Genomic DNA, 12049 nt, shown 5'->3' with positions numbered 1-12049 from the left:
TTCACTATATTTGATTATTATTATTAAGCTTGCATATCTTGCTCACTATTTTTATTTTTTTTTCATTTATAATAATAAGTCATGAGGTGCAAGGTTAAAAGATGTAGTTCTGCTTCATTTAAATAAACCATGCTAAGTCAGAAGCTAGCATGCCCAGAAGACTATAGTGGTGCATGGAGTCCCTGAAATCATCAGGGTGGAGTTTCTCCTGCATGCACCAGAGGAGGAGACACTACTGGACTAAAAGGGAGGGAACAAGTCTTGGCTGTGGTATTTAACCACCACACCCTTTTCACTTCTCATAGCTGGAACTCTCCTGGTCATCGTCTGCTTACTTAGGTAAGTATAAATCCCAAAACTATGCTGAACTAGAGCTGCACTGATCCAGTGTACAGAGGGAAAATGTTGCATTGGCAGCCTCGTTGATGTCATTCCTTTCTGCTGACATGCTTGTCTTAAGTTAAAGCTACAGCACAGCTTTGTCTAGCAATAGGATGTAAGGCATATTTGTACAAGAAAGATTTCAGTGATTTAAACATTTGCAATATTTGACATGGAGTGTTTCAGGAAGAAATGGCATGATTTTATAACACATGCTTGTAGGATTTTCCTCCCTCCCCGTCTGTCTGTCTTCAGTCTCTTTAGGGTGTGTTTTCACTTGGCTCTGCTAATTACTATTCATTTTTATCTAAAGTCAAAAGATCAAAGGACAGCAGTAAATGAACTTGGCTTTAAAACCTTTATCATAAATAGAATTCCCACCCTTGTTATGGTGAGGCTTCAGTTTCACTTGTTTGTTTGGTTGGTTTCTATGTAACTAAGGCTGTTGGCTGATTTTGGTCTTCTGAACAATAGTCAGGAAGTGACACACACACACACACACACACACACACAAAAACTAACTAAAAACTGGCAGCACTCTCAAGAGCTTTGCTTAGGACTGCTAATCTACAAAGAAATCATGGCTGCCATTTAATCTACCCATAAATCCACATTTTTGTTGACTTTTCTTTTTTCTTCTTATTTAGAATCAGTCTAATGAATCAGACACATCTACACCCTTTTTTGTGTGTGAGAATTGGAGCTTGGACAGACTAACGTCAATCCCTATCTCACCCCAGGCTAATATAACCTTTACATACTTCAATCCGATTGCATAATATTCACTTAGTGACTCAGACAGACTTACACCAGAGGACCAGCATAGGGTTCTCAAGTTCTTACTTCCCTTCCAGCCTTTTTTTTTTTTTTTTTTTTTAAATGGATTGCAACCTTCTAACTAAATTACAAGCTATAACTGTTATCACTGTGCACACATTGTCTGTTACAGGACATCTAAGATGGCTCTGGTAGCTGAATTCCTGGGTCAGCTGACACTTTTTGCGGTACGTTTCCCAAGGTTAAAGGAAAACTAATTTCTGTCACACGTCATGTACACGTCCAAACTGTAACTTGGCATTCTTTACAATCCTAAATTTCAGTCGGCCGAGACCACCTACCCCACCGTGGTTCCTGTAGCTGATTTTAATCCAGACAAAGATGCTGCCAGAATAGAGACGGCTATCAAAACTAAAGGTAGGAGAAACATTAGGTGCAGTCTTTATAGAGGTGACTACAGTATTCAGTCGACTGTGTTTAGCAAAGAGCAAACACTGGCCAGAAGCCGGAGCTTTCATGAGTCATCATCCTGTGTGGAAGCTCTTACCCACGTATGGAAAGTTCTGGGTGAGGCATTTGTGGCTGTAGCCTGCAATCAACTGAGCACATGCTCACTTATTTTTCCCTCTACGAGTGGAAAATTCAAATATAGAATAGGATCTTGTGTCATGTTAACAGAAAATATATCAATGATACAACCACAAACATGTTCCCCTTATTTTCCCTTTATAATATTACTTGTACAAAATAGCATTAAAGATATTAGGGAGAAAAACAAACACTTGATTTGTTTCTTTAGGTGTGGACAAACAAACCATTATCCAGATCCTAACTAAACGGACATATGGACAAAGACGAGAAATTGCTTTTGCATATGAGAGAAGAGCCAAGAAGGTCAAAATATGTTTTTAAAAAATATATATTTATTTTTCAAAGACAACTAATTAAAAACTACTAATAATTGTTATGCCTATCCTGTACAGGATATGATTTCTGCCCTGAAGGGGGCGCTGTCTGGCTCACTTGAGACCGTTATGTTGGGCCTGATGAAGAGCACTGCCCAGTATGACGCTTCTGAGATTAATGCCTCCATAAAGGTAAGATCAGCCTAACACCACAACCACATCTCTTTCAATCAGCTGTGTTATTTCACACCACAACAAACAGCTGTAATATGTGTCTGTGCAGGGTTTAGGAACAGACGAGGAGACCCTGATCGAGATCCTCTGCTCTCGAAGCAATGAGGAGCTGGTGGAGATTAAGAAAGTCTACAAAGAACGTGAGTGTGAGAAGGGGAAAGAGGCAACTTAAGCTGGTCACAGATGTGCAGCAACAACGACAGCAAGTTAATCTGTGTGTATGTTTGTGTGCAGTCTTTAAGAAAGACCTGGCGAAGGATGTGGCTGGAGACACTTCCGGAGATTTCGCTAAGCTGCTGCTCGCCCTAGTGGAGGTGAGGAAATGTCTGCGTTATGTCTGTGATGCAACACTATCATTCATAGCTTATTAGAATAAACACTCATGTCTGAATAAAGGATTTCATTTAGTTTTGCGTTTAGTTTATATTTATTATATTACCTTTTAAAAATATTTTATTATATTCCTTTAAAATAAACACGTGTGTAAACTGTAATTAGTGTATTGTGCTTCTGCGCTTAAACATGCATCTCTGTGCACTATATCCAAAGGTTATGTGTTTAATATATTATACACTGATCAGCCATAGCATTAAAACCACAGGTTTTTAGTTCCAGCTCTGGCCCCTCTTTGGTGGTGTGCTGTAGTGTCGGCACTGGGAAATTAGCAACGGATGCCTGGGTGCTGTGGGTTGCGAGGGTGGGGGGAGTCCATGGATTGGCACTGTTTGTCCAGGACATCGCATGGCATCCCATCAGATCAGGATCTGGGAAAGTTAAAGATTGGGTCAGTGAACTTAGGCTTTTTGGACCCTACATGGTGGACTGTGGTGCACTGGGTATTCTGTTGCCTTCCTCTCAAAGCCCTGTGTGCATAGGTGAGGCTTGAGTGCCCATGATCCTGCCAACAGTTTGCTGGTGTATAGTACAGTATATAGCTGATCAAGATTATTCAGTTCACTTGTCATTGGGCATAATGTTATGGCTGATTGGTGTAAGTGCAATTACCAAGACAAAGTCCTCCTTTCCTGTGTAACACACCCTTAGGAGAAAAAATAGAAAAAAGATTGTGATTATTGAAATAATGTAATGGTCTTATAACCTCCCAACAGGCCGAGAGGGATGAGCCAAGCACTGTAGTCGACTATGAGAAAATTGACGAAGACGCCAGAGTAAGTTGTAAAATATGAAGTCAATTTGATCTCACGCATTCCTACGACACATTACCTTACCTAAATGTCATGTATAGAATTATATAAATACCGTATACCTTTTTGCATCCCAGTCACTGTATGAAGCAGGGGTGAAACGGAAAGGCACTGACGTCAAAACCTGGATTAGCATCATGACTGAGAGGAGCGTCCCTCATCTGCAGAAAGGTCTTCAATCCCCTCCCATTCACCTCAGGTGTCTATAAAAAGAAAAAAGAAAGAAAGCTAATGTTAATGATGCCTTTTTCTTTTTAGTATTTGACAGGTACAAGAGCTACAGCCCCTATGACATGCAGGAGAGCATCAGGAAGGAGGTGAAAGGAGATCTGGAGAAGTCCTTCCTTACACTCGGTTAGACACATAACACAACTAATCTCTCTACACATGTTCATAGAGGACTTAGAGATGTGCACACACTCGGTGTATAATTAATGTACGGAAGCTAACTCCGCTATCTTTTTATGCAGTCCAGTGCTTTGAAAACAAACAGCTCTACTTTGCCAACAGACTCAATGATGCCATGAAGGTAACTACATTTCATCCTGTTTTTCCTTTTCTTAAAAAAAAAAAAAAACTTAAAAGGTTCTTTGTGGTAATTTAGCTGCTGTTGTAACAGAAAACTTATTTCAGGGAGGTTACATCAGGCAGCACAGTTCTTTTGTGCGTGTGTGTTTATAGCTTGGTTGGTAGGGACCAAATGTCCTGAAAAGAATATGAATATCTAACAAATTAGATCTTGAAATCGGTTCTCATGAGAAAAAAAATTTAGCTTTTATTAAAAGTAACAAGAACAAAGTGTTTTTTTTTGTTTGTTTGTTTTTTTGGTTACTGGTTGCTTAAGGATGTGGTTAAGTTTATATGTGGCCAAAGCATTAAATAGCTGCACTAGTAGTCATTAAAGGGTAAGTGTATGCCTGTGTGCGTTTCAGAGTAAAGGTGCGAAGGAGAAAGTGGTGACGAGGATCATGATCTCACGCTGTGAGGTAGACCTTAAGAAGATCAGGACTGAGTTCAAGGCCCAGGTTGGAAAGTCTCTGCACCAGACCATCTCTGTAAGTTTGCATGCAGGCATGGCCCATTCTTTATAATCCTCCCACTTTCTTCTGTATTATGTGTAAATATTATACATGCACACACATGCTCTCTCTGTCTCTCTCTAGGAGCACACTAAAGGAGAGTATCAGCAGGCCCTGCTGGGTTTGTGTGGAGGAGATGATTAAAGCTAAGGCAGTTCGCTCCTGTTCCGGGACCCTCCGCTGCTTCTAAACCTGCTCCATGAGACTCTCGTCTGCTCAGCCCTCGGCCCTGATGTACTGTCCTAGCTTATAATGTATATGGATCAGTCTATCGCTAACTGGGCTCACAGTGTTCCTTAGAGACCAAAGAGAAACTACCCCCAATTATGTCATGTATAGACTTCTCAAGTAATGACTCCTCAATGCGCAAACCCAGGGATGGGATACTCAGATGATACTTTAACAGCTGAAGTTACGTTATCCAAAAAGTATTTCTGTACCCCTGTAAAGCAACAACGTTGTATTAAACTGTGCCACAGTTGACCTTTCTCATGCATTTTTTTTTTTGTTCTACACTAAATAACTGCTGTATTTAGAGCTGGAACCTGAAGAGTGCAGTTTGAGTAGTTCACCACTAGAGGGTAGTAGAACATCACATGGCACATTTGCTTCCCAGCCTCTTGCTAAACTAATCTGCTGCCTGATGAAGCTTCATTTTGCTGTTATTTTTTTAAGTTGTAATAAATAGTTCTAAAGTATTTGATCCAATATTGTTTACAGGTATTATTTTATCCCCTGGGTTTAAAAATGAGCTTTTGTGCTCCTGGTGAAAGAACTGAACCAGACTGGCTTTGATTAGCGATCTACGCCTTACTGATTTGTTACTTAAGGAAATCAGGCATCATATTCATTCCAAAACCATTTACATAATAATCACATAATACAATAAGCATACCATCCATCTCCTCGCCATTATCTGCCACTGACTGCAGGTCTGTTTGGATGGGAATCTCCTTCTCTGACATGTTTTATGGCGGTAATAAAACTCTGTTCACGCCGCCATGCCTTCAGAATGAAGAGGCTTTATTTAGATGGTTTAATCATTAGTGTGTTTTGCAGTGTTTGTTTGGTGCTAATTTTTTTAATTAAAAACGTTAATTTAACCTCCAGCTAAGATAATTAGCATAGCAGAAAGCGGCTGGGGCTTTTGTGCTGTTGAGGCTCTGGTCTCTGAGGGTGAGAGAGAGCAAGCAGAGGGTTGACATTGTACTGCTGATGGAGGAGAAGCAGCAGCAGCTCCAACATCCAACACACACGAGCAGGGCGCCAACAGCAAACAGATGGAGGATGAAGACCTCCGGAGGTGGTGTGACAGGTGAAAATGAATAATATCAGCTTTTACTGATTAGGCCCTCATTAATTAAGCCCTTCATCTTTTAGGAGAGTCTCTGTCTCTTGTGTTTTATACGCTCGGAGATCAGTACATACCACATGTACTGACTGCCACAAGTACTAACTATAACACAAGTACTACCAACACACACACACAGCACAAGAAGCATCATAAAATATCCATGACCATGAAACTTTTACTTTAAACAGGTTAGAAAATATGTGCGACTAATATAACCACTAATCATGCTGGGAGATATTAAAATAAGCAAAACCTTAATTAGACTGAGATGCCACATCATTCATTCATTTTCCATACTGCATATCATATGTGGGGTTGCAGGAGGCCTGGAGCCTATCCCAAAGGAGTTTAGGCAAAGAACACCCGGGATGGGGTGCCAACCCATTAAAGGGCACAAACACACACACACACACACACACACACACACAATCTCAATCACTGATACATTACAAGCAGTTAGGTAACACCATTCAGCCTACATCGCATGTCTTTGAAGTGTAAAGGGAAACCAGAGCATTCAGAGGGATGAGACGAGGTGAGATTTGAACCCCCAACCCTGGAGGTCAAGGTGAGTGTTATCCCCTGCATTAAGCTATAAATACAATACAAATGTATGGTAATTCAATATTATATATGTATTATATTTATAACAATACATATACCGTTTATTGTACTCTTAATATTTTCTAATACGCTTATGTACAATTCATTATGTAGTTAGTTAATTGTTTTTTTTTTTTCGTATTATCTTTAAAAAGAAAAAATGGTCTTAATGTAAAAGCTCAGGAGGTTTAATGTCAGACCTACTGCTCAGTGAGAGTTTCAGATTCTCCTAACTGCTTTGTGGTTGGAGTGGGTATTCTTTCAAAAGCTTATAAGCCTTCAAATTTATTGTCGTTTTGTAATAATATTGATGAGAACATTACCCCTTTGTGCTGTTTTATGTTTATTGGCAATAAAAGATAAAATATAGTGTAAAGGCGAGTAAAACAGTATTTTGCAAAAGGAGGGTGCAGATTTACGCCAGGCCACGCTGACAGATTAATCTTCGCATCATAAAGAGCAGAGTATCGGCCATATTTTTTCCTTTTTATGTGGATGTACAACATGGTGTTGAGCTCCAGGCTGGCCCAGGGGACTTCCACCTCACCCGAAGGGAAGAACTCTCCTGGATTGAAACGATGCAATTTCCATCGCAAACGCTAGCATTCAATCATTCAGATAGAACCTCAAGTCCATGAATGTCAAATGCAGAGCAAGTCCTAGTGATATAACACACACACACACACACACAAAGTGTGCAGGGAAGGACAGTGACAGTTTTCACATTGTAAAATGTTCAATGATGCCCAGAAATGATCACTAACTCTCCTAGTTACATATTGTAATAATAGTACATAAATCAACCAAAGGACAGTGACATTTTCCATGAAGGACATATTAATAATGAAATAAACATGTATATGACATGGAATATTGTTATACTAGTTATAAGGTCAGACATCGATATCCTAAAGATTTACACTTCCCAAAACCTGATTATGCCCTTATCTCTCCCCTTCTTTAATGGATAATCTTATCTGAATAGTGCGAAAACTGAAGTACTTAAGAACTGCTGCTGTAATCATAAACACTCTTCTGACACACTCGGTACCGTCGGACTTATAGCATAGAACTGTCAAAGAGAAAAGATTTATAATCCCACTACCCAGCATCACCTAGAAAAGGATGGGCTCCATTTTTAATCTGGTTGCTCATACAGTAAGTCGTCTCAGGAGGTCTTTCCTTGTTGCTGTTGCCTCAGGCTTGCTCAACTAGAGCTACATCTTAATACTTTTTTAAAAATTGGCTTTTAACAACAGACACGGATACAAAGCAGTTGTACAGAAAAACGTGTAATGTCCATGCAGGGGCATCAGAAGAGATTCTCTGCATATTAAAACCCTAAAGCCAACCATTTTCAATTGCCTTACCATTTGTAAGGGCTCCTGATCACCCAGGGCCCCTTGAAATTGTCCTTACTTACAACCCCCCCACCCCCCACCCACTCCCTTTATGGCACCACTGAGTACCTGGCTAAAGTGTCCAACTTTGACTGGTAGTTTATAAGGCATTATACATGATCATAAAAGTGAATTACACAAGTTTGGATTTATTTTTTACATTCTAGAACAATACTGGATTTTTTTCTTTTCAAATTTATAAAATAACAGAATTAAGTAACAACAGTCAGTTGTTATTTCACGTTTTAGCAAGAACACTATTGTCAAGTGCATTTGCAAAATACATCAAGCACCTTGATGAAGCTGGCTCTCATGAAGACCATCCCAGGAAAGCAAGACCAGAACCTACATCTACTGCAGAGGAGAAGTTCATTTAGAGTTACCAGTCTCAAAAATCACCAATTAACAACACCTACGATTAAAATCATTATAAAGGCTTTACAGAGCATAAGTAGCAGATACATCTCTATCAACTGTTCAAAGGAGATTTTTGCATGTCTTTAGCATAGTTTTTCAATGTAGAAAGCAAAAAAAAAAAAATCAAGAACGACCATGGAATTAAAAGATGTGTTCAAACTTTTGACTTGTATAACAACATTCATAAATAAGTTTTATAGGGACGTCGTTTTAGGGATGTTGAACAAGCGTCTATAAAAGTCGGTTTTAGAGTCTGATAAAACTCTAAGTCTTAGAAATAACACAGTGTGGCATAGAGGTGCAGTGCGCAGCATTGCTACCTCACAGTTCCAGTTTCATGTCTTGCTGGCTCTGTATAGACCCTCAGGGTTCTCTGGTTTCCTCCCATTCCCCAATACCATGTCAGTAGATGAATTTGCTCTTAGGTCTCAATGTGTGTTAATGCAAGTCTGTATAATGTCCTGTAATGGTTTAATAACCCACTTTAGGTACAAAATTAAAAGTATAAAAAGCTACTGGTCTAGTTGTCATGCATAATTAAGATGATTCTATTCACAGCACAAACTTTTGCTGATATTGTTTTTTTTTTCACATGCTTTTCATACTATAGTATACAGCTGCTGTTTTATTCATCACACTGCAGATACATGACTTGTGCCTTGTTGCTGTGTTTAAATATACATAACACTTAGACTGCATTAAGACTATGTTAAGACATTTTCTTTTAAAGGCTGTGTATTATCCTATAGATAAGAGTTAAAGATTCCCTCTGTGTCTTTGATTAGTTTTGATCATCCATGCCTGTAACACGCCAAGACAGACATGTTTTGTGTGTTATGGTGTGGTTAATTATAGAACAGGTCTCACTGATAGTGCTGTGTGTGTGTGTGTGTGTGTGTGTGTGTGTGTGTGTGTGTGTGTGTGTGTGGTGTAGATATGAGAATGCCTATCCCTACAGGCAGGCTTGAAGCGCTGCATGCCTCAGTACCATCTCACACAGTATGCTGAGACGCAGGCGATGCCAGTTCCATTAATGTTTTTTTAATTATTATTATTTACGTTTTTCTTAGTGAAGCTACAGTCAGCTGTCCTTCTGTTCCTCAGTAGTGAAGCCATTAGCCGGAGAGTGGAAGGTGGCAAAATGGCTCAGTACCAAACCTCTCCGTCCCTTCAGGCACTCAGACAGAGTGTGGTAAAGGGCAGCTCTTCTGAGACCATCTCTCTCTCTCTCTCTCTCTCGTTCTCTCTGGATAGAAGCAGAGGGAACTGTAGCCTTTGGTGTTGACAGGGCCGCTTCCTTTTATGAGGCTCAAAGTGAGACAACAGAAGCGGCTCTCGTCAGACTTCTAGCCCGTCGCCTTTGTAGAGGTGTGATGGGAACGACTCGGAAAACATGAAATAAGGTCCTGTCTTTTTCCTCTTAGACCTGGTATAAGTTGTTATCTAAAATATTCACTTTTATAGTTTGAAATATTCACAATGTACAGGACAACTGATGGTCTTCAATGTCACATCAGGTTGCATGATTATAATCAGAAACCTGTGAGTTAAATGCAATCAACCGAATATACTGTAGCACTTAGCTAAGCTTCTTCAGGCCTGCATGCACATATTTAGCTAACATGATTACATTATATAAATCTAATAGTTTATTCTGTTATTAGGCATATTCTAGATCTTGAAATTGTTAGTATGTTGTGTTATTCAGTTTTTAATGTAACAGCTTACTAGATGTACAAATCTCTCTTTCCCTTTTTGTGTTGCGTATGGGTAATAATTAATGTGAATTGCTAACTAAATAACTTTTTGATCATTACATCTAAAAGGAATTTCTTTTTCATCCAAAACATCACAAACATGCACTTATCCTCAGGACCTACGTATCTCCTGGATCAATCTTTAGAATAGTGTACAAGTTTAAAGAGGAATGTGTAACAAAATAAAGCATAATTTCACTTAAATTATCCCAAAATAAATAAATATCTCCTGGGATTGGGTTTGAATCTTTGCAAAACTAATTATAACTCCACACAAAAAAACAGCATAAGTAATTATTAATAGCAGCATAAATAATTATTAGTTCGGCGGATGGCTTATTTGAGATGTACATAATTTTTGGTTGGCAGACAAACGAGTACATAGTTAAGATTTTATGCTCCAATCCTTTAAACTTTTGCCACACACACAGATTGTTCCTCATCCTCAGGGTGTGTTTTCTAGGCTCTGTGCTATAGACTAGCGGTATCCATAAGGAGGTGAGCAGAGCCATGGCGCAAAGCCAACGATGCTAATCATGATTGGCCGTGAAGTGGCTTAATCATCTGTTCCAGGCTGTAGACACTCTCTGCTTGTTTGTACAAGCTGCTGGCTCTGTGAACGGTGTGTACATACAAGTTATTTGTAAATGTAATATTCTGAGAACTGGTTAAGACAAACATTACAAGAGGTTGCATATTAATGTAGGCATCACTGCGATAAAACACCGCAGTTCACAATGTGTGTGATTTACCACTGGGTTAATGAGAGCCACTGCTGCAGGAGTTTGTCCAGGCTGCACACCTTCTCCGAGTACAAATATAAAGTGATAAATATCAGCATGGTATGCTATGTTTGTTTCTCACTGCCCTGCTTTAATAGAGTCAATAAATAATATTGATGAGAAAAAAACAGTGGTGTTTCATGGGATTGTAACATTTTATTTATTTTAGTTTGGAATTTTGTGCACAAACCACATATGATAATGCAAAAATCTTAAAAATATATTATACTCAAAATTGTGATTAGGTGTGGTAACTAGGTGTGGATTCACAAAATAGTTTCGACTTAAATCAGCTGTGGGTTAAAATGGAAAAAAAAAATTGAGCATGTCCCTGTAATCAAAAATGTTAAGCCGAACAGACAAAATACCGCTTGATATATGATGTATATTAAATCAATCACTGACTGATTTTTTAAATGTAATTATGTTAGAAGCGTTGCCAGAAAAAATTAGCGATTGCATCATTATTACAAACAGTGCTTTAGTTCCTTTACCTCCTCATTTGTACGCCTTGCCCACACAGGTAAACTTTCCACTGCTTCAAATTTCATGCCATCACCCTTTAATAATTAACCAAACCTTTGCCTGTCCTTTATAAAGAAAAAAATTCTCAATCAGTAATTTACATAAAATATCCATCAAATTAAATATTATAATTTTTTTCAGATTCGTGGTTCAAGGTCCATTTTAATACCAAGTATTACTGTATGACATCTTGTTGAATTGGGGGAGGTCCTATTTTTCTAATGTTAAAATGAGGTTTTTCCTGCTCTTTATTAACGTAAGTACCAGCTGGGTAGTGCTTATTAAAGTGCTTTAAAACTATGAAACTTACTTAATTTAATATTTGTTACATTTCGCCTACTACTATTGGATGTAGCACATTGAATCTGTGTTACTAAATAACTAACTTGCTGTGATAGGTCACATATATTTACAGGTTTATCTGGTAAAGACTTTGAATGGGACAATGTAAATCAATGCATTAATGCTTAAATCAAATACAGTGGAACCTTAGATTATGAGCATAATTAGTTCCGGAAGTGGGCTCGTATTCCAAAACACTCGTAAACCGAATAAAATTTTCCCATAAGAAATAATGGAAACTCAAATTATTCATTCCACAGCCCAAAAAAATTAATACATAAAAATAAT

General features: G+C 38.6%; 1 protein-coding gene across 1 annotated transcript; it reads left to right on the top strand.

The window, feature by feature from the left end:
- Positions 1 to 233: 233 nt before the first annotated feature.
- anxa2a (annexin A2a) lies at positions 234 to 5069 on the top strand. The gene is made up of 13 exons (XM_053487030.1): positions 234 to 339; positions 1331 to 1385; positions 1482 to 1575; positions 1958 to 2052; positions 2142 to 2255; positions 2347 to 2437; positions 2532 to 2611; positions 3407 to 3466; positions 3580 to 3673; positions 3761 to 3856; positions 3973 to 4031; positions 4435 to 4557; positions 4666 to 5069. Exons 2-13 carry the CDS (start codon positions 1341 to 1343, stop codon positions 4723 to 4725), a joined length of 1011 nt encoding a protein of 336 aa, XP_053343005.1. The 5' UTR covers positions 234 to 339; positions 1331 to 1340; the 3' UTR covers positions 4726 to 5069.
- The last annotated feature ends 6980 nt before the right edge of the window (positions 5070 to 12049 follow it).

The sequence above is a fragment of the Clarias gariepinus genome, chromosome 2 (genome assembly GCF_024256425.1).
Source record: "Clarias gariepinus isolate MV-2021 ecotype Netherlands chromosome 2, CGAR_prim_01v2, whole genome shotgun sequence".
NCBI lineage: Eukaryota > Metazoa > Chordata > Actinopteri > Siluriformes > Clariidae > Clarias > Clarias gariepinus.
This window is presented reverse-complemented; position numbering and strand designations above follow the sequence as displayed.

What these genes read in the sequence shown, in the direction of transcription:
- anxa2a (XM_053487030.1), top strand. Translation starts at nt 1,341, where the DNA reads ATGGCTCTGGTAGCTGAATTCCTGGGTCAGCTGACACTTTTTGCG. An exon ending in ATGAGAGAAGAGCCAAGAAG is followed by an intron (nt 2,053 to 2,141) that starts GTCAAAATATGT and finishes TATCCTGTACAG; the next exon opens with GATATGATTTCTGCCCTGAA. An exon ending in CTCTGCACCAGACCATCTCT is followed by an intron (nt 4,558 to 4,665) that starts GTAAGTTTGCAT and finishes GTCTCTCTCTAG; the next exon opens with GAGCACACTAAAGGAGAGTA.